Raw genomic sequence first — 22,373 nt, forward strand, 5'->3', positions numbered from 1 at the left:
AAAGAAGGTGCAGCACCATCAGGATTCATATACTGGCAATAATGGAGGGAGGGTTTGGCAACAAGCTGATTACATGTAATACCATAGATAGTATACAGCAGTTGACTGGACAGAACATACCTACAGTCCAATGTGTGAGTGGTGATTACATTATGTATGGACTGACTTGATTCATATACACACTAACGAAACATGGGAACAGCTGAAACAAGTTCTTGTGCCGCATTCCACCTCACCAGATAGTTTTCAATGATCTTTGGTGTCATGAAGATGGCACAGACTGAAGACATCCACAACTATCAAATGGTATCTTATTCTCTTCTTCTAACAATCCTGATATTCAATAAAACAGTGCACTGAAAGTTACAGAAATAAAATGCTATAAACTATTGCACCTCCCACAAAGATCAGTTTTGCTATCTTTATGAGGTTCCTGACAATTTTCTACATAAAAAAAGAGTGATGCACAACTTTCATCAATTTAGCATCAGTCAGTTACAAAGAAATCATATCCTGTGGCCAGATGAGGTCTTTCTTTTCAATAGCTTACTCATCCATTATTACCAACAATTTTTCATTTTAAGCATCAAATAACGATTTGTAGATGGCATTAGTTGCATCATTGTTTACATGAATTTTATGAAGAGCGTACCATTGACATGAGAACCATATGTTCAGAATCACTTGAAGCTAGCCATCATAATGGAATACCAACAAATATATCCATGCACAAACTGTTGCTAAAAGTCTGTGCAAATTCTGGCTTAAATTTAAATGGATGCTCGTAATTTCCACGCTATTATGGATAAACTAATTTCCTTGTGGAGTTCTATTTATTGATTTCTTTGCAATGCAGAAGTCACATACGAATATTCTAGCAAAACAAAGCTTTCTTTATACAGTTAAATTTAATATAGTACAATACCTGTGTCCTGTTAAGGCTACTGCCTGCACCATTTGAACTGCCAGCACCTCCCTGTTTGGAGAAAAATTAAGAAAAAATAACAAAAATGACAATCCTAATGCGGAAGAAACAGAATCATCCAGCTAATAATGTTACCCAAAAATCACAGCGTGTCACACAAAATTTTACAAACAAACACAACATCTGGCACCACATCTTCCAATTTTCTTTGAGATTGATATACCATAACAAATATTATCTCTCTCTCTCTCTCTCTCTCTCTCTCTCTCTCTCTCTCTCTCTCTCTCTTACACACACAAAAAGAGAGAGAGTTTTTTTGGTCATGAACTACTGTAAGCTTGAGAGCTACAAAAACAAATTTGTATACTCTTGAGAGCAGGATATTCTTAGCTCGGGTTAACACAAGATTATGGAAACAATAATGGGCACATTTTTTACTAAGCTAATCAAAAGCCAACAGATCAAACAGCAAAAATATCATAGATTCTTCACAAAACAATGTTGTGACACAAAGAAAATCCTTAGTAAACTGCAAGGCACTTACAAGATGTGCATGACAAGTGATGGTACCTCTTGTTCTCTACTTATGAGAATTCAACAAATAGCAACAATAAATGTAAAGTGGAATGTGGTAGTTAATGGCATTCCTCTTTCTGAAACTACAGAATGACAAACAGATAGCAGAGTAGGAGACACAACATATGCTATTATTTCATTTCTGTACAGTGGAAGCATAACATTTCCCTCAGGACAATATTTGCATATTTGTACATAAGCATATGTTGATTGAATGTTACATTATTTGAACAACAAAAACACTCCCCAAACAGTCACTAAAATTCAGAAATATTAGTCACAATGTGTTTGAGAGAATTAGTTTCCCCTTCAGGAGACTGTCTTGGACTTTGGTTCACACACTGTTGAGTTCTATCTTAAGCTATTTGAGTAATCAATCTCCTATCAGCGGAACATTTCCAGCCGGGCTAAAATATGCCAAAGTTAAACCACTTTACAAGAAGGGGGATAAAGACATACCATCAAACTATCGACCAATTTCACTTTGCTGGCTTTCTCAAAAATATTAGAAAAGGTTGTGTTCAAGCGTCTGCTTAAGCATCTGACTGCAAACAATATATTGTCCAAGGGTTCTGATACATAGAAAGCTATTTAAACTTATAGTGAGAATGTACTTACTTCATTAGATAATGAATTAGAGGCTACTGTCATTTTCTGTGACCTGTCAAAAGTCTCTGACTGTGTGAACCACAGTATTCTCTTCATTCACTGGCAATGCTGCAAAATGGTTTGACTCTTATCTAACTAACAAGAAACAAAGAGTGTCGTTGCAAAATACCTGTGACGTAAGCAGTGAGTCTTCATCTTATTGGGAATTAATTACATGAGGTGTTCCTCAAGGTTACATCTTGGGTACATTGCTTTTTCTTATGTACAGTAATGGCCTCTCATCTGTTACATCGCCAAATGTTAAGTTCGTTTTGTTTGCAGATGATACAAACATTGCAGTAAATAGTAAGTTAAATACAGATTTATAAATAGCTGCTAATCAAATTTTCACTGTCATTAATAAACGGTTTAAAGTTAATTCACTGTTATTAAACTTTGAAAACGCCCCCTATATGCAGTTCAGAACCCACAAGAGTTTCCTTCCAGCATGTGTACAACATATGAAGACATGCAGATCAAAGAGGTTGACAGTGTTAAATTTCTGGGATTACAATTCGATAATAAATTTAGTTGTGAAGAGCATACCACAGAATTGCTTAAGCGCCTAAACAAGTCTGTATTTGCAGTGATAATGACGTCAGATGTAGGAGATATAAATATTTAAAAAAAACCTGCATACTTTGCTTACTTTCATTCTGCGAGGATTGGAACTTAAATAGTGGCAACTATTTATTCACAACTGATACAAAAGAGTTACATGTTTGCAACTGTTACTGTCCTTCAAAGTAGCCACCAGCGTTGTATAGAACCCGTTGCCAGCGATGTGGAAGGTGTAGTATACCGTTAGCAGAGCCTGTTCTGTTGATCGTGCGAATGGAGCGGTCTACTGGCTGCTCTGTTCGGTCGATGGGATTGGGAAGTACTGTACTATCCACCATACTCCCCGGACTTAAGTCCTTGTGACTTTGATTTGATTCCAAAGCAGAAGGAACCACTTCTAGGCATTCACTTCAGAACTGTTCCAGAGTTTCGACAGGCAGTAGACCGCTCCATTCGCACCATCAACAGAACAGGCTCTGCTAACGGTATACTACGCCTTCCACATTGCTGGCGACGGATTCTACACAATGCTGGGGACTACTTTGAAGGACAGTAACAGGTGCAAACCTGTAACTCTCTTGAATTGGTTGTGAATAAATAGTTGTCACCATTTAAGTTCCAACCCTTGTATTATGTCATATGGGATCATATTCTGGGGAAGCTCACCAAACCGAGCAAAAGTTTTTAGCATGCAAAAGCGTGCAATAAGAATCACTTGTAGTGTAAATTCAAGAACATCATGTAGAAACCTGTTCAAAGAACTTTGTATTCTGACCACTGCTTCTCAGTACATTTAGTCCTCAATGAAATTTGTTGCAAGGTAATATATCTCTATTTCCAACCAATAGCTCAATACATAGTATCAATACTATGAATAAGAACAATCTACATATCTTGGTCCAAAAAAGGGTTCCACTATTCAGGAACACTCATTTTCAATAAATTACCAACAACCATTAAAAACGTAGTTTCAGATAAGGTACTGTTTAAAGAGAGGTTGAAAGACTTTTTGATAGGCAATTCCTCCTACTCTATAGATGAATACATTAACAGAGACTGTTAGACCAGCATAAGTAAAAATGTCTGTTAGACTTCAGTTTTGACAGCACTTTGTCACAACAGGCAAACTGACTTCGTGAGAAGATGATGGGTACGAAACTCATTGAAATATTGCGACAAGATGACACCTCCACTCGACTGATAACCCAAGAAGAATTCATCAATTCTGTAAATATTAGCAGTTCCAGTTCACTGTAATGCATCCACCTAATTTGGCAATCTCCTGACAAATGACCAGCATAATAAACATTATATCCAGATGTTTTATGTTTTGTGTTATATTTTCTGAATGTCCCACACCCATGAGGATCATATCTCTCTACTGAGCGAGGTGGCGCAGTGGTTCGACACTGGACTCGCATTTGGGAGGACGACGGTTCAATCCCGCGTCCGGCCATCCTGATTTAGGTTTTCCGTGATTTCCCTAAATCACTCCAGGCAAATGCCGGAATGGTTCCTTTCAAAGGGCACGGCCGACTTCCCTACCTGTCCTTCCCTAATCCGATGAGACCGATGACCTCGCTGTCTGGTCTTCCCCAAAAACAACCAACCATCATCATCATCTCTCTCTCTCTTTTTGGGGAAAGGGGGGGGGGGGGGGGGGGGGGGGGGGGTGTCTATGGAATGAGCGGAATCTAATCTAATCATGCATAGCTCTCACAAACACAATGCACTCAGATGTTATAAAATAATCAAATTTCTTATTCAAACAATAAATTTAAATTTATAACAAAAACAGGCTCATTTTGTAGATATGTTGTATAGATATCTGAAGTTTTGCTACATTATATGGCAAGCTCTATATCTGAACTTCACATCTGTTCATCGTACCATGGTTAGAGCCAAAGGTGCTCCACATCCCTAAAGGCTCCCTTCATGATGGGATTTAAGGTACACTATGTATGTATGTTTGTATGAATGATGTAACACAATATGTGGGTGTCCACTCATAAGATAGGCTGAGGAGCCAACTGGCCCACCTGCCTAATATCGTGTATGAGACATTGGTCCCCCACCCCGTAACTGCAAGTAGTGTGCACCTACATTGTTTCAATCAGGAGTAGCAGGTTGAAGAGTGAAGTCCTGTGTTTGCTCCTTGATGCTACAATGGAATCTTGATATACTGCTCAGCAGCTTGCTATCCTTTCTGTATGCAACTTGGTAAGCACGCCGCAGTAACATATGGGAAGCTATAGCAGAATTTTTGAAATGACATTTTATCAAGGGCACAAGTTTTTCATTGGCACAAAATGTTTGCTGAATGCAGAACAAGTGTCAAAGATGAACACTGCAGTAGGTGACCATCAACAGATGACAACACTGTCACTGCTAGTGAGCTTGAGTGAGCTGACTGAAGATTAACTGTGAAACTGATTGCAAATGAATTGAACATTAATTGGGAAACACTTACCCTGACACTGTCAGAAAATATGGGAATGAGAAAATTTTGGGCCAAAATGATTCCCTAAAATCTCACACAGCAACAAAAAGATCAGCAGAGGACTGTTGCTGCTGATCTGTTGGAACAAGTGGAAGTGAACCCGTAATTACTGAAATGACTTATCACTGGTGATGAAACTTTGTTTTTCCAGAATGATGATGAGCTGAAACATCAAAGTTGCAATATTGTTCAAAGGTATCACCAAGACCAAAGAAAGTTCACCAAGGGGAAATGCATGCTTGTGTGAGTACTGTGCACATACGGTGGTTACACCCAGGCCGGATACTAAACCAAGACCACAACCAAGAAATTCTTGAGCCCTTGAAAATGTGTGTGTCATGTTCGTCCACACATCGTTAACAACTGGATCTTGCATCACGATAACACATCATCCCATGCTGCAGTGTATATTGGACAGTTTTTGATGTCAAAGACCATTGCAGCGCTTCCACAATCTCATTGTTCACCAATATGGCCCTTTGTGATTTTCCCAAAAAATAAGTTTTTCATTACAGGACACCATTTTGCAAATGTACAGACATAAAAATAGCTGTAACAAAGGCTTCTGCTGCTAATCCACAAGATGAGTTCCAGAGATGCTACCAACAATGGAAACATTGGTGTGGTAAGTGTGTACAGGCACAAGGAAATTACTTTGAAGCACATACTGCTGTGGTTGTGCAGAAATATAACTAAGATCCCCCCCCAACCAGCCTCACAGTTTTATTGTTATGTCTCATAAGAGAGTTAATTTGTGTTACAATACGACCGACAACATTAGTTTCAGGAGTGACTGTAAGATATTCTTTGATAGGGTAGAATAATTTCATCACCACTTTATGTTCTTTAATTCAAAATTGTTGAGGCTTTTGTGCCCACATGTTGACATGCTCTTTGTTGGCTTCTGTCATGGGTTCTTCGGTCAATGTTTGTTTTGACGATTTTTCTGACGTTTCACCAGCACAAGTAGCTACATTGCCAAAACTTCATCCTCCAGTGTTGGTGGCAGACAGAGGCGAGCTTGGAACCACAGATCACATGTACCTGTAGCACCAATGTCTAATGGCTTTTCCCTGATCAATGCCACGGTGGCTCTCCCCTTGCTACCTGCAACAGTTGTTCTTGGCAGCATGGGAATCCAGCGTCCATTCACCTTGAGACTTCCAGTAATCCTTATGTCGATGGTTCATCCAGACATTTGTATGGCATCCACCACTATCTGATCAGTCACACCTCAAAATATGCATGCTGCCACACTTCCTACAGCCGACACTGTCACATGAGGATGCGGCCACAAACAATTATGCCACTGCCAATGAGATGTAACCATCCCCACTCTGGAACTGCAGTTCGAACATTTTGTGTGTGTTACCTGAGCAAGATTTCTGTCAACCAGGTATCACTTTATTTGAGACAAACAACCTGTGTCCTAGCTACAACCTCGACTCCATCACTCGCAAGTCAGCATCATGTAAACAAGGCCAGACACACTACACACAGCATTTGCCACATTGGTGCAATGCTAATTACACTGCTCCAGCTCCGCGCAAAGCAAAATCATGTGTGAAATCGTATGTCACCCATGATTGAAATAACTGCTTCTTCAGACAAACTAAATGCAATTATTGTCATCACCTGGTACATACAAAACTGGTCTGCCTGCAGAAGACTAGGACGCCCTCCTCTGTTTCACGTGAGAATAATGCAAACCAGAAACAAATGGAAATCAACATCATTTCATGTTCAGGTTCTGCATCTCCTCCTGCTCAAAAGTCAGGAAAGTGAAGACGCAGAAAATACGCACACACAGGTGTTTAATGCGAATACTACAAATTTCAAAAATGTTCTCCCAATCTTGAAATTCACAAAAGTGCTCTATTACACAGGTGGAAACAGAACAGTTTTTTATAACACAGAATGGACAACTGTATTAAGTGAACACACCACAAACTGTGGATTATATTGCTAATTTGTAACCAGTAAGGGCCTTTTAAACTAAAATATACTGGAGCTTCTGTCACGTTGCTTAACATAGATTCACATGAAAAAATTGGCCAACCACCTTTGCAAACATCAAGTCTGCATCTGACTGCCTTCAAATGCTTGGAATGTGCCACTTAACTGCAAGAAACAAAAACGTGACTAAGGAAGTCTCTTTCACTGTAGTCCTCACACGGGCAAGCTCAAATATTTCTGAGGTGGATGTGTTTGGTTCCTTCACATTACACATACAAGACAATGTGCATGCCACTGACACAAACGTTTCATGCAACTGACACAAAAGCTTCCTGTGCCACAATTCAGCAACTCCATAACGAGTATCAACAATTGTTCGACAATACTCTAGGATGTGCAAAAAGATTTCATGCTCACCTTATGATGAAAGCTAATGTGCACACTGAGTTTTGCCATACATACCCTGTGCCGCATGCATTACGCAATGACATCGCTTCAGAAATTCAGAGACTGGAATCTGCTGGTGCCTTAAAACCTATTTAAGTGAGTCATTGGGCATCACACTCAGTCATCATTCGCAAGCCAAATGGGAAAAGTGATAATTCATAAGCCACATGGGAAGATTCATCTTTGTGCAGATTTAAAACACATGATAAATTCACGGACAGTCATTGATAGAGGAAATTTTAGATCCTCTAGAGGGAAGACAGTTCTTCTTAAAAATTGATCTTGCAGAAGCCTACCTGCAATGTTCAATGGACAAAGAGATTAAAAAGTAACTGTTATGAATATTCATGTTGGCTTGTTCGAATATCAACACCTACCTATCAGAAGTGTTTCTGCATCTGCGTTGTTTCAAAACTTTCTTGAACAAGTAACGCTGAAGGTGCCTTCTTGTTTTAATCATTCTGACGACATAATTGTCTATAGACAAACACCCCCCCCCCCCCCCCCCCCCAGCACAATGGTTGAATACTTAGGACATATCACCGACACCAATGATGCTTGTCCTTCGATGAAACATTTCAAGCAACTGCCATGTCCTAAGAATTTACGTGAACTGCAAGCTGTTCTTAAAGTTCATTCCTAATGTGGCACAAACTGCCACATCTCTGAACCACCTCAGACACAAAAATGTTCCGTTCCACTGGACAAAAGACCGTGACCAAGCTTTTCGAAGACTGAAAAATGCATTGCTTCGTCAACCGTGCCTTATGCATCACGTTCCAGTCAAACCACTTGTGCTTGCAGACGATGATTCTTCCCATGGCATTGGGGCAGTTTTATCCCACAAATTTGGCAAAACAGAACACCTCATCACATTTTCTTCCAAAACTTTGAACAGTACTCCGATTAATTATAGTCACCTGGAGAAAGAAGTCCTGGATATAATATATATTGTCACCAAATTTCATGATCACCTGTAAGGCAGAAAAACTTTCCTTGGTCACGGACCATAAGCCTTTGATTGCACTGTTCCACCTGTTGAAACAAGTTCCTAACCACATGGTGCAAAAGCTTCAATGTTCGTCTCTATTATAGTCAAATTACCAGTACAAAATTCTGTTTTGCCCAACAGCTCAACACGCAAACACCGACACATTGCCTCATTTATCTGTCTGCACAGATGCAGCACTTTTACTTTCATTGCTAAAAAGTTACATTCGCAAAGTTTGGCTTCACTCTTAGAAATGAATTCCCGATCACTTACTGTGAAGATACTTAGTGCACCGCAATGGTTTTCTATACTGAGTGATGTGATTCTGCTTCACACGGCTAATGAACACACAACAGTGTCAATCCCAGCTTCATTGTAACAGCAGGTGTTAAGTCTTCTACATAGAAGTCATTGGGGAACAGTTTGCACTACACATCTAACACACCAACATTGTATATGGCTTGGTTTAGATAGCCAAATGAACATGTGACGGCACAATGTCGCACTTGCATGGACAATTAGGCTGCTCTGTGTCAGGAACATTTCTCCTGGCCACAATCTGATATTCCATGGCAATGCCTCCATATAGATTCTGAAGGCCCCTTTTGGCAAACACGTTAGGCGATTATCATCAATACCTACAGCAAATACCCCTCTGTTATTCCAATGCATTCTACAAATGCTGTCGACACTATCAAGGCACTAGCTTCTGTATTTTCTCTTGAAGTCTTGCCACAAACAATTGTTTCTGATACTGGACCTTATTTTTCTTCCCAGAAATTTGCACACTTTTGCAAACACAACGGAATACAGCGTGTCAGGACAACACCACAAGCTCGCCACAGTCTAACGGCGAGGCCAAACATATCGTTCAAACGTTCAGAATGAAGATGTACCAACTTCACACCTCACATCCACGAGACGGTGCCTTACTGATGTTTCTGAGTTCACATTTTACTTTGTCTGCTCCTAACATTTCGCCGGCAGAGTGTTTGCATGGGCAACGCCATCGGACCTTGCTGCATTTGCTTCATCCTTTCTCTCTGTGACAGCTTCAGACTTCACCACAAAGTTTCACCTGCACGCATCACCGTCACCAAAGTCACCTACGGTCCATGAATTCAATGATCCTGCTGTAGATCAAACTGTTCTAGATATCTTCATTGAATGACGTCTGGTCACATGAAGCAGCCACATCCGTCTGCCGCAATGCAACCCCCTCTGCACCTTACCAAATTAGGTACGTCCACATGCAACCGCCCCACTGATGGTAGTCTCCACCTGCCCACCTGTGGTGCCAATGTCACCAACACTTCAGGTCGCCTCTCCCATAAACAATGACACTGTCGACTAGTAACCAGCACCCTCCAGCCTCCTATCTGTGCTGTCCGAGTTGTCCTGCACCTGGTTTTCCAGAACAGTTTCCCTGTTGGGATGCCGGTTGGTCTACTCTGCCTCCAGCTACGTAATCTGCCTCATCAATACCCACAGCACAGGCCTCTCCCTTCTACCTCCTAATATGGGCAGGGAGAGGTGTGGTATAGGCCACTATCCAGTTGGCCACACCTTCAAATACGCGCACCATCAGTTACACCGCCATGTTTCCTACAGCTGCAACCGTGACATGGGGATGCTGCCACAAACAATTATGCTGCTGCCAATTAGATGTAAGCATCCTCTGTCTGGAGCTCCCGCGGAGGGTGAACTACTAATTTGTGTGTTTGTCCATCAAATAACATTTACAGACTTTCATAGTGGTCAGGGCTTTACATCTTCTGAATAGACATTGTACTGAAAAGTAACAGGTTCATAAATCCTTTGTACCTGTATATAAAGGGTGTATCAAAAAGAATCATCCTATATAAAAAAAATCATAACTATTATGTTATTTGAGATATGTGCGTGAACAATGTACTGTTGCGTAGTGTGGGTCTGTAATAACTGTTCAGTGTGACTTTCATGCTAGGTATGGTGTGGATCCTCCTACAGCACAGAGTGTTAGATGATGGCATGAACAATTCCAAGAAGCTGGTTGTTTGTATAAAGTCAAATCACCGAGTGTCTAACACAGACGTCGAATGCATCCGCCATAGTTTCACAAGGAGTCTGCAGAAATCCATTTGCCATGCAGCTCAACAGCTCAACATGCCCCTGATGTCCGTCTCGCATGTATTGAATAGATGTTTACACATGAACCCATACAAAATTCTGCTACAGCAACCTCTTTGTGACGGTGACAAACAACAATGTGTGGAGTTCTGTAATTTTGTTCTTGGCAAGATGGTGGATGATAGTTTTCTTCCACACTTAGTATTTAGTGACAAGGCAACAGTCCATTTAAATGGAAAGGTGAGCTGTCACAAAGAGAATATGGGGTACGAAACAACCATATGAAGTTGTACGAAATGAGAGGGACTTCACAGTTGGAGTCTGATTCGAAAGACTTCATTTACGAGTAGGATGGGCCACCGCCACACTGGCATCTGGAAGTGGGAGAATTTTTAACTCAAAGGAATACTGACTGATAGAGCAGCTGCATTGGACCAAATTATTCAGCCATACATTACTGGCCTCCAAGTTCACTGGACCTGACTGTATGTGATTATTTCTTGTGGGGCTATGTAAAAGACCCAGTTTATGTGCCTCTGTTACCAACAACAATGAATGAATAGACATCACATAACAGCAGCTGTGGAACCTGCAACTCAAGACATGAAACTTCCTGGCAGATTAAAACTGTGTGCCGGACCGAGACTCGAACTCGGGACCTTTGCCTTTCGCAGGCAAGTGCTCTACCAACTGAGCTACCCAAGCACGACTCACGCCCCGTCCTCACAGCTTTACTTCTGCCAGTACCTTGTCTCCTTCCGAACTTTACAGAAGCTCTCCTGCAAACCTTGCACAACTAGCACTCCTGAAAGAAAGGATATTGCAGAGGCATGCCTTAGCCACAGCCTAGGGGATGTTTCCAGAATGAGATTTTCACTCTGCAGCGGAGTGTGCACTGATATGAAACTTCCTGGCAGATTACAGTTCATTACATGCATTAGAGTTCATGAGGAACAAGGCACGATCACCAACAAACCTCTACCATCGTTGTGTCCAAGAGGGTCAAAGTAACTGCAGAGCTGGTTAATGAAAATATTAATGATTATTTCATAGTAAATGAGGAAGATATAGTGTTATACACCGAACCCAGTGAGCAAAATCTTTATGAAACAGTATGTGGATTCTCATATTCTCTCTCTCTCTCTCTCTCTCTCTCTCTCTTTCTCTGGTTTCCTTGGCCAATAAGAAGAAACTCACAGATTATGCTGATGCTCATCCAAAATGTAACTTCCTATCATTAAAATCGCAATTCCGAACCCCGAAGAAGAAAAAAATCTTCAAATGTGGAAAAGAGAAACGGAACAAGATGGCACTGGAAATATTTCAGGGTACATGAAGCTGGTGAATCAGCAAAATTATCTACCGTATTTACTCGAATCTAAGCTGCACTCGAATCTAAGCCGCACCTGAAAAATGAGACTCAAAATCAAGGAAAAAAAATTTTCCTGAATCTAAGCCGCATCTGAAATTTGAGACTCGAAATTCAAGGGAGAGAAAAGTTTTAGGCCACACCTCCAAATCGAAACAAAGTTGGTCCATTGTAATGTGAGACACAATTTAGGTTGAATGAATGACGATACAGCTACAGTAGTTTGGTTCGAGTCGTAAGCTTACCAGTTAAGCTTTACCCGGTAGCCATTGCTATGCGTCAGGCGCTCCGTCCGTATTTATACAAGAGCCCTTCCTTTTTCACGTGCTTCGTCTGGTTTGAATCGATTGTGTATTTTTCTTTGATCTGATAAGTGCCGTTCTCTTTGTTATAGGTGTTTACGTCACTCTAAGCTGAAAATGCATTATTGTACTGTGTCATGCATTGTTTGTCGCATTCTGATAATGTGTGTTTACAACCTGTCGCTGCTCGCGGCATGGCTTGGTTTTGTGTGCGCTACCGTCGCATTAGCGAAACAATGGCAAGAGACTGCTATTTGTTGTTACTTACACTGCTGCTTTCTTTGATAATGATCAACAAGAACCAAATAATAGACTGCATATGATAGAAGATGTTCTGAACGCGAGTTTATCTAAAATTTTTCGCCGTTTGAAAATCTTTGCAGAGGCCTCTTTTGTTCATTACATTCTGCACAGAAATTATAGTCATTTTAGATTTAAAAATCTAGTCAACTGCCGTGCTTCGTTTCTGACTGTATCGTTATTAGGCATAAGAATAATACGAATATAAACATGACATGATATGTATATTCTTCCGCGTTTGCTGTTGTCTCACACTAGTTTCGTAGTTTATTAGGCAGACAGGATTTAAATGAGATACCAGCAAATACGAACGAATACATGGCAAAATGTTTATATTCGTATTATTCTTATGGTTAAGAGAATACTGGATGTGATTCACAATTCATAAAAGTTCCTATTAGCAACCATCTCTTCTCACAGGTAGGAAAAAATTCAGACCGTAGAGTTGGCCATATTGACAAACATCCCAAACAGTCTTGCCAGTCAGATTTTCACAGTACATCAAAATGCTGCTACATTCGAAGATGAACAATACGGAATTTGTATTTACTTCATTGGAGAATGTATGAAAATGCAGTGGTCGAAACTCGGGGTGGAGAAAAAAGCTCGTCTTCCACCTTTTTTTAAATTTATTTACTGACTCACAGGTTTTGGCGCCAGTATTTATCTTTGTGCCTGCAAAGCATGCCTGTGTAGCACTACATATATTCGATGGCAGAAGTTAGTTGTGGTGGCACCTACCAACATTTTTCAGAACTTCCGCTTACTTTGCACTCGATTCTAAGCTGCAGGCGGTTTTTTGGATCACAAAAACCAGAAAAAAAGTGCGGCTTAGATTCAAGTAAATACGGTACACACTATTGATCCTGTGTTCTGTCATACACTGATTCATACTGGCATCCAGTCCGATCAATGTTAATTCTACTGAGTGATTCTAAAAGAATACCACAACAACATAGAAAACTCTGCAAAGAAGAAAAGGAGAGCTACGCTCTGTCTGTTGTTGACTGAAGGAAACTCTGAAGTTTCATTTGGTCACTAGGAGTGTTGGCCACGTGACCTTCATTTCTGCTGTCAGTGCAAAGATGACAACTATTCAACAGAAACTTAACATACTATCAAGCACGACAGAAGTGCATTTAAGACAGTTGTTCAGCGCGGATTTCAAACCAAGTACGCTGTTCAAGTTCCTGATAAGTGGTGTATGGTATGCTGGTATTAACAATTCACAAATAAAGAGTGTTTGCGCAAAGGGAAACGTTCCGAAAGGCACCCCATGAGCTAAGATAATATTGGCCATTCTGGATAGTGAACAGCCTTCTCAAGGAGAAATGTTTTAACTTCTGTTATAAAGAAGGGAAACATTTCAAAACTTTTCCCCTTGATAACCAAAGTACCTAGTTCCAGCAGAAAATCTTCATGCAGATTTTCACAACAATTCTAGACTTTCTTGCATGGACCATGAAGTTTCAATAACATTGTACGAGGGGTGTTTGAAAAGTCTGTGCAAAAATAAAAACTACTTACGTGTTTGGGGTAAATCTTTTTTATTTTTTGACAGTCTCCTTTCAGACTTATACACTTCATCCAACACTGTTCTATTTAGTTGATCCCTTCAGAATAATAGGAATTGTCCAAGTCTGCAAAATAGCTATTATTTCTTGCAATCACCTCCTCGTTTGAATACAATCTTTGACCCGCCAGCCATTTCTTCAAATTGGGGAACAAATAGTAGTCCGAGAGAGCCAAGTCTAGAGAATAGAGAGGGGGGGGGGGGGGGGGGGGGGAGATGTGAAACGATTTGGAATCCTATTTCCATTAATTTTGCAACCACAACTGCTGAGGTGTGTGCCGGTACATTGTCGTGATGGAAAAGGACTTTTTTGCGGTCCAATCGCCGGCATTTTTCTTGCAGCTTGGTTTTCAAACAGTCCAATAACAATGAATACTATGCACCTGTAATAGTTTAACCCTTTTCCAGAGTGTCGATGAGGAATATACCTTGCGAATCTCAAAAGACAGTCGCCATAACCTTTCCGGCTGAAGGAATGGTCATCGCCTTTTTTGGGGCAGATTCTCCCTTGGTAACCCATTGTTTAAATTGTTGTTTGGACTCAGGAGTATAGTAATGTATCCATAATTCATCCACAGTGATGAAATGACACTTAAAGTCTGCAGATTCTTCCTGAACAGCTGCAGCACTTCACACGATTCAGTTTTTGGTCAAGCGTGAGCAATCATGGAACTCACCTTGCGGATAGCTTTCTCGTGTCCACATGTTTATGCAAAATATTATGTACCCATTCATCCAAGATGGCCACAGCACTAGCAATCTCACGCACCTTAACTCTTCTGTCATCCATCACCATATCATGGATTTTATCAATGATTTCTGGAGTCTTAACCTCCATAGGGCGTCCAGAACGTTCAGCATCCATTGTGCACATATGGCCACTCCGAAAATTTTGAAACCACTTATAAACTGTTCTAATCGAAGGTGCAGAGTCACCGTAATGTTTATCAAGTTTCTCTTTAGTCTTCTGAGGCGTTTGGCCTTTCATAAAGAAATGTTTAACCACCACACAAAATTTTTTTTCGTCCATTTTTTGACAAGCACTCGACTTCCTTGATTCACACAAATCCCAAACCCAAAGAAATAGACCAATATGGCTGAAGCTAGGTGTGCGTTCTTTCCAAAGATGCTACTAACTAAACATGACCTCAACATGCGCTGGTGGTGCCATCTCTCGGACTTTGTACGGACTTTTCAAACACCCCTCGCATGTGCAAGGGCACACATGGTATGTTCTGGAAGAGCCACACTCAAGGGGCCAAAGAGTCACATGTGGCTCACAAGCCATGATTTGCCAACCACTGTTCTAGGAAATTAAACAGGTCATCTACCTGCTTAGAATTGGGCAGGTTGCGTATATGATGCATACTGTTAAAACAATAAATTTCAATAACTGCAGGGTGTAAATTTTCCAATTTATACCTGACCACTGTTTATTTCTTGGAATTCATCGACTGAAAGAGGATGGGCCCCTCCTCGAACTAGTGAATTGTATGTGTCGAGTTTCACCCATCTGATTATGGATAAATATGTGCCTTTAATAACAGTATTACTACTATTACTACCCTATATTTTATCATCCAGAAATAAACAAAGAATTTGAAAGTAATGGTATTTCAGGCACAAGATTATTAATATTTGTTTGAACCAACAAGGAACACGAGATACAACCCTGAGGAATATCAAGCCTATACTTTCTTAAAATAAATTTATGACTGACACTTGAACTTCAAGGCAAGAGAATATGGACAGGAGAGTTGCCATATATCACACACAACTCAAGTGTTCACTCAACTCTCACAAAGTAATCAACATACAAAGATAGAACTGGCATCAGTGTGTTCTGGATGTGCTCCTCTAGAGTTTCATTTTGTATATAGATTTATTTGTAGGAACAAATTTTTAATGTGATATACAGAAAGTTTACAAAAATGTGTTTCCTTATTACACTATGGAGGTTTTGACAAGTGAGGGTTTTTTTTTTTTTTTTTTAATTTTTATTATTGAAGTTAGGCTAGAAGACACACTGCGGCAATGAAATATTAAGAATTTTTTTTTTCCATCTGTTCCAAACAAGAACTCTGTAAAATATATTTAACACAAGATAATTGGAGTTAAAACTGACTCATAATTCTCCACTTGTACGTCAGAGCTAAGCTATTGATAGCTGAGTTTCATTTTGTGAAACAGGTTGCTAGGTTTATAATTAACCTGTTATTGAATTTTCTGATCAGCAACCATAGAATGTCGACATTCCCTGGCAGCAGCTTGTGGTTAAGGTTTTTCCCATAGCAAAAGCAGGGGTTGTATATAATTGTAAGCGATGATGTGCAACTACCTTGAGTTTTCCTCTCTGCCGTAGTAACCATAAACACAAAGACATAATGTGCATATCATAGAATGTTTTCCCCTCAGTTTCCAGCTTTGAGGATTTTCCAGCATATCTTTATTTCTTGGACATTTCTTTGACTATTTTCGTAAGTGTTTTTGTTTGTATTTATAGATGCAGTAGCTCTTTCAATCACATTCTTAATGGAGAGAAATGAGCCATTACAAAAAGCTTGCCTTTCTTGAAGTAGGCACATAATGTGCAAAATCATTTCTCTCAACTGAGCTCATATAGCAATCCATAAGCCACAAGAGTGATGTGAAATTTTTCCACTCTTAACATTTCACAAACTTATTTCTGATACAGTTCAGTATTACACAACAAATAACAGTAAAAACACATAAAATAAGGATTCCTGCTATCACACAATAGGGGAAAAAACATAGCATGCAACAAATGACCACACAGGATCGTAAGTTACATGAAACTGATGCCTAGACCAAGCAGGAAGTGTTGTAATGCTGGGGATATAGGTTTCGCAACTGTGGGTTAGGGCTGCAGCTGCAGCTCTGTTGGAGTTAGCTGAGTGTGTGCTGTGTCTACATTGTGTGTCTCGACCCACTACATCCTTCACAGCTCAAGTAATTTTGAACAGAGTATTATTGCTTCAAATTCAGAATGTCTATGTCCATATGACAGCATGAAAATGTAAATGTCGTGTGACTAGAGCCTCCCATCGAGGTAGACCATTTACCAGCTGCAAGTCTTTCGATTTGATGTCACTTCGGTGACTTACGCATCAGTGGCCATGAAATGATGATGATTAGGACAACACAAACAACCCCCCCCCCCCTCCCGTCGTACTGACCACCCAGCTACCGGGGGTAGACAGCAGCATGGTGTTGATACACAATGTTTACTATCTCACAAATAAGATTAGTGACATGATTTGAATGGAATAACGCAACTGTGAAATTCCACAAACTGAATGCAATTGAAGGAAATCGATAATTGGAAATTCAATTGAACTTTTGCTTTATCCTGTTGTGTGCATGGTGAAATTGCACTTCACCATCTTCTAATATTGGTTTGGTGAGTAGTACATCATCACCATCATCATCATCATTATTATTATTAAATACGGAAAAAGTCTCATGAGACCTATGAAAAGATTTGTGTATGTGTAGAAATAAATATGTACCAGAGGTCTTATATTAAAAACAACTTTCACAGTTTCATTATATGGAGTTCGAAGTCCTATGTCTTGGGTATGACTAAGAATGGCTGAAATGGTGTATAGAATGTCATGAACAAAGTTCTAAATAATCAATATAGAATACAGTAACAGAACTTATTTTTTCTATGCTCTGCCAAGATATATAACTCGTAACAGCAGGTATCCATATTTCATGTCAATATTTGGTTGCTGATGAACATAATACAACAAGTTTGCTACTAAGTCGCAAATCTACCAGCAGCTTTAGAAAAAGACCAAGAAAACAGCTCATACCTAAAAATTATACTTAAAAATTCTGCACTGGAGATAAATTCATTACTGAGGACATTACTAAGCTGAAAAGGTTTTTCATCAGTAAGTCTCAGATATTTTATGTATTCAGTACAACATTGCGTAAAAGAATGTTCATAAAGTACAATTGTCAAGCTGTAACTGATTTGAGTTTATTTTATATGAACAATTATATAACCATGCTTTCTTTTGCATGCGGCATTCCCTCTTGCATACTCTTGTGTCTCCGAAGTGCATACCATTTCCTTGCTGTTGGTCCATCTCTGGTTACTTTTTCTTGTGAAGGAGGACTATGAAATCCATATTCAGCTTTGATTCCTAGTGTTTGGCACTTATAAACCAGACCACCTTTAATCACACAATACAATCTGTTCAGTTGATGATATCTCCAGCATTGGAAGACAAAACATTACAGAGAGATGTGCCTTAGACCATAGCCTAACACCCATAAAACAAAAAATGCAAAGCATCTTTGCTTTGGATTTTGTTTAAAACCATTTGATTGTTATGGTCAACCTGCTGCATATTCATTTTATGTTTGTATTTTATTTATTTATTTTATGTCCTGGTCTTTCTGCTCTCTTCACTATATTGATGATATCTTCTTTTCATTTCCATGTCCTCTTTGTATCCACTAATATATCTTTCAGTTTTCAATAACCACTGTTCTCTGACATGGTGACTGCCATCCTTTTATCATTACAATCAATTTTAGCCCAACAACAACTCAGCAATGCAGTGTAGTATTTCTGGCATTGGACTTTCTCTTCAGAGCTGAAGGGTTCATGTTTTGTTTTCCCACTCACATTTAGGTTGTCTGTGATTACTCTAAATGATTATGGCAAATACAGACATGATCTTTTGAAAAGTACTCGACTGATTTTCTATCTTATCCTTAGCCAGTCCGAATTTAGGCTTCATTTTTAAAGTCATCATCCTCGATTGCACATTAAATTCTAATCTTCTCCCTTTTCCTAGCACCACATCTTCTGGTCTTTTCTTTGGATTTTCTTTCAGGTGGTGTTCATTTCTTTACTTCCACATAATATAAACTGAGTTTTAAAAGAGAGAGACTCTAGCAACCGGTTTGGTAGAAAGATAAATGCCTTTCTCTTCCTAAATTACTTAAGATTTCTCAATTGTTTACATATCATGTTCTACATGAGAAAAAAAGGAAAAAAATTACACAAATCAACAAATAAGATAATTAAAAAAACTGATTTTAATAACAGATCATAAATAAGAAATACCTGGCTTGAATTTCCAACACCAGTGCCAAGTTCCAACCTGGGCTTCTTCCTTGGTCCAATTGCCTGTAGCGCTGTGAGATTTGCTTCCCTCTGTCGCAGTTCTTCCATCTCGGCTCTTTGCATCTAAATAAAAATAAATAAATAAATAAATACAAAATTTGCCAACGGAAGATCAACAAACTGAAAATGATTTGTATATTGCAATTACTTCGTTAAAGTGTTTATATCATTGTTCCAGAAAGTAAAGAATATTTATAACTGTGAATATAATTGATGGAGTGACGCCTTCTTGATACTCAGTATAAAGACACACCCTCTGACAACACAAAAAATCTGTACCACTCCCATTCACAAAATTTTAGGCCTAGGAAGCTCAGCTGCTGCTGTGAGTTGGAGTCAAGAATGAAACCGTGGTAATAAATGTCTTGCTGCTGCAGTATTCAGTGCCACAGTTGTCAACAATAGAGAAACCATGTGCTGGTAGTGTACTGTTCTAATACTACTTGCGTTAATTTTTTGTGTTCTTGTGTTAATTTGTACAAATCATGAAGTCGGCAGACCAAGCACTTCAAAAATTCTTAATTAAATCTTCTGGCCCTCAAGAGGGCAAAGCTAGTGCAATAGGATGTGAGAATTGGTGGATACTATTGCTAGTGTTAGAAAATTTTGACAGATATGGTAAAATAGTAGCATGCCAATTACTAATGCAATACAAAGATATGGTAAAGTAGTGGCATGTCAATTACTAGTGCAATACAAAGAATGAGAAATGTTAAAAGTTTAAAAAATGCCTTAAAGAACAAAATTTGTTTGAAAATTCAATGAATTCAGGATGCATACACTGACAAGAAAAAAAATTCCCCACATTTTTCCCGGATTTTCTGGTTAAAAGCAGACTTTTTCCTCGGTGAAAATACACCTTCTCCCTGTTAAGTGACAGTACAGTTTCCCTTGGAACAGTAAAAGTTATCAATCCTATGAATGGTTAAGGTTTTATACATCAGCATACGACTTTCCGGGAAAAAAAATCATTTTGGGAAGATCTAAGACATGCAGCAACATGTAAGCTGCATATTTTCATATCAGGAAACTGATGTTAAGCTTTTTAGTGTGGTTTTTGGGGTGAAAATTTTCTTGGAGTACAGGTACTGTATTGTCTCATGTTTGGTTTTTATTATGGCATACCACCATACATGCCCGAAGATGAAAATGTGCACCTGAAATGGCAAACTAGCCAACTGTGTGGAATGAAGCACTTTGTTTCAAATAAACTGACTGCCTCTGCAGAAAACATTAATAAACACCAAATTTCTTTAGCAAATCGACAAAAATAACTTTATTGTTTTGCAGGGTGGTTAATGCTTGACTGCCAAAAATACGGAAATAAAACAGAATCCGAAAAATGAAACTAATAACATAATTTCAACTTCCATAATTATGTGAATGTATTTTAATTCACTTGATAGCTCCATCCCACAGAAATCTGTTTTGTTTTCATTTGATGTGGGAACTGTAAATGATGAGGAAACAGCCAAATTACTATGCGTAAACATGGATCACGTGCAGCTAACCCAACTCCCCACTACAGCTCAGACTGTTCTCCGCATGCACAAATTTGGCAGCTTGCGCATGCCAGAAAAATTTTGCCGGGTAGCCTCTAGCTGCTTGTTGCTACTGCTCATGCAGCTAACAGCCACATTTCAAGTACCCAGAAGCTCATACATGACTCAACTGTGAAAGTGCAAGAGCCCGCTGGAAGTGCTGAAACGAAACTAATGCAAACAGTTGTGACATCACATTCATCGGAAGCAGTTTGTTGTTATGAAGTAATGCACTCTTTGTCCTAAAGCCTTTCACAAATTTTGCTGTTGGCAGACATTTGTGTGTGCACTGTGTTTTGTTGCTGTAAATGGTGCATTTCCTTTGTAACTAAGTTTTATTTTGGTTTTTTCTCTCGTTTATGTTTTATTGGTGGAGTCTTATTCAGGAGTTGTGGGGTACAGTAAAATTCTTTGGTAGAGTATCAGTTCTTAGTGACCAAAATAGCAAAAATTTAACTGAAAACTATAACAATGAAAAACTCCCAGTTTTTTCCTGGTGGAAGGAAAAAATTCATGGGTTTTTCCTAGATTTCTCAGTTGCCCCAGGGCGTATACACCCTGGAATTACTCATTTATCAACATTGGTGTATAGAGGCAACATTTCCAGGGCTATTGTAAAAATGAGTAAATTTGATGATGAGAATAAATATATCAAGAAATCCAATCAACAAATTATTTATCCAATATTATGTTGCAATCAGTTAAACTCCATATTCAAAAAATCAAACTGAATATGATGCAAGATGATGCATTGTGAAAAAAATGTCGAATTTCACACTTTCAGCATAGCATATTCTTAACTAAACAGACCACTCTGTGGAAGTTTACAATAAAGTTCACACTATGACATAAGCATATCATTTTCTGACACCCTACACATCTGCAAGTATTACACTACAGCATTGTGATTCCACCTATTAATTGGAACAGAAAGCATGTAAGTCAACAATTTACAGTTTCTGCTGTCATCACAGTTTTCCAAGGATTTATATTTTCAAGTGAGACACCAGATGAGCATGATTTCTACAGACACTGTGCATTGATCTCAGAGAAGTCCCTTCATGGCATAAAACATCTTACGAAAAATTCTACAGGGTTATTACAAATGATTGAAGCGATTTCACAGCTCTACAATAACTTTATTATTTGAGATATTTTCACAATGCTTTGCACACACATACAAAAACTCAAAAAGTTTTTTTAGGCATTCACAAATGTTCGATATGTGCCCCTTTAGTGATTCGGCAGACATCAAGCCGATAATCAAGTTCCTCCCACACTCGGCGCAGCATATCCCCATCAATGAGTTCGAAAGCATCGTTGATGCGAGCTCGCAGTTCTGGCACGTTTCTTGGTAGAGGAGGTTTAAACACTGAATCTTTAACATAACCCCACAGAAGGAAATCGC

General features: G+C 39.2%; 1 protein-coding gene across 2 annotated transcripts in view; it reads right to left on the bottom strand.

The window, feature by feature from the left end:
• Window positions 1-22,373, bottom strand: part of LOC124612096 (transcription initiation factor TFIID subunit 4) — a 196,314-nt gene that overhangs the window by 44,794 nt on the left and 129,147 nt on the right. For both annotated transcript variants that reach the window (XM_047140301.1, XM_047140300.1), the window contains 2 exons: window positions 19,365-19,487; window positions 926-976 (listed from right to left, as the gene is read on the bottom strand). In XM_047140301.1, the coding sequence (XP_046996257.1) occupies window positions 926-976; window positions 19,365-19,487 (174 nt within the window). The remainder of the gene's footprint in view (window positions 1-925; window positions 977-19,364; window positions 19,488-22,373) is intronic.

Source organism: Schistocerca americana, chromosome 1, assembly GCF_021461395.2.
Source record: "Schistocerca americana isolate TAMUIC-IGC-003095 chromosome 1, iqSchAmer2.1, whole genome shotgun sequence".
NCBI lineage: Eukaryota > Metazoa > Arthropoda > Insecta > Orthoptera > Acrididae > Schistocerca > Schistocerca americana.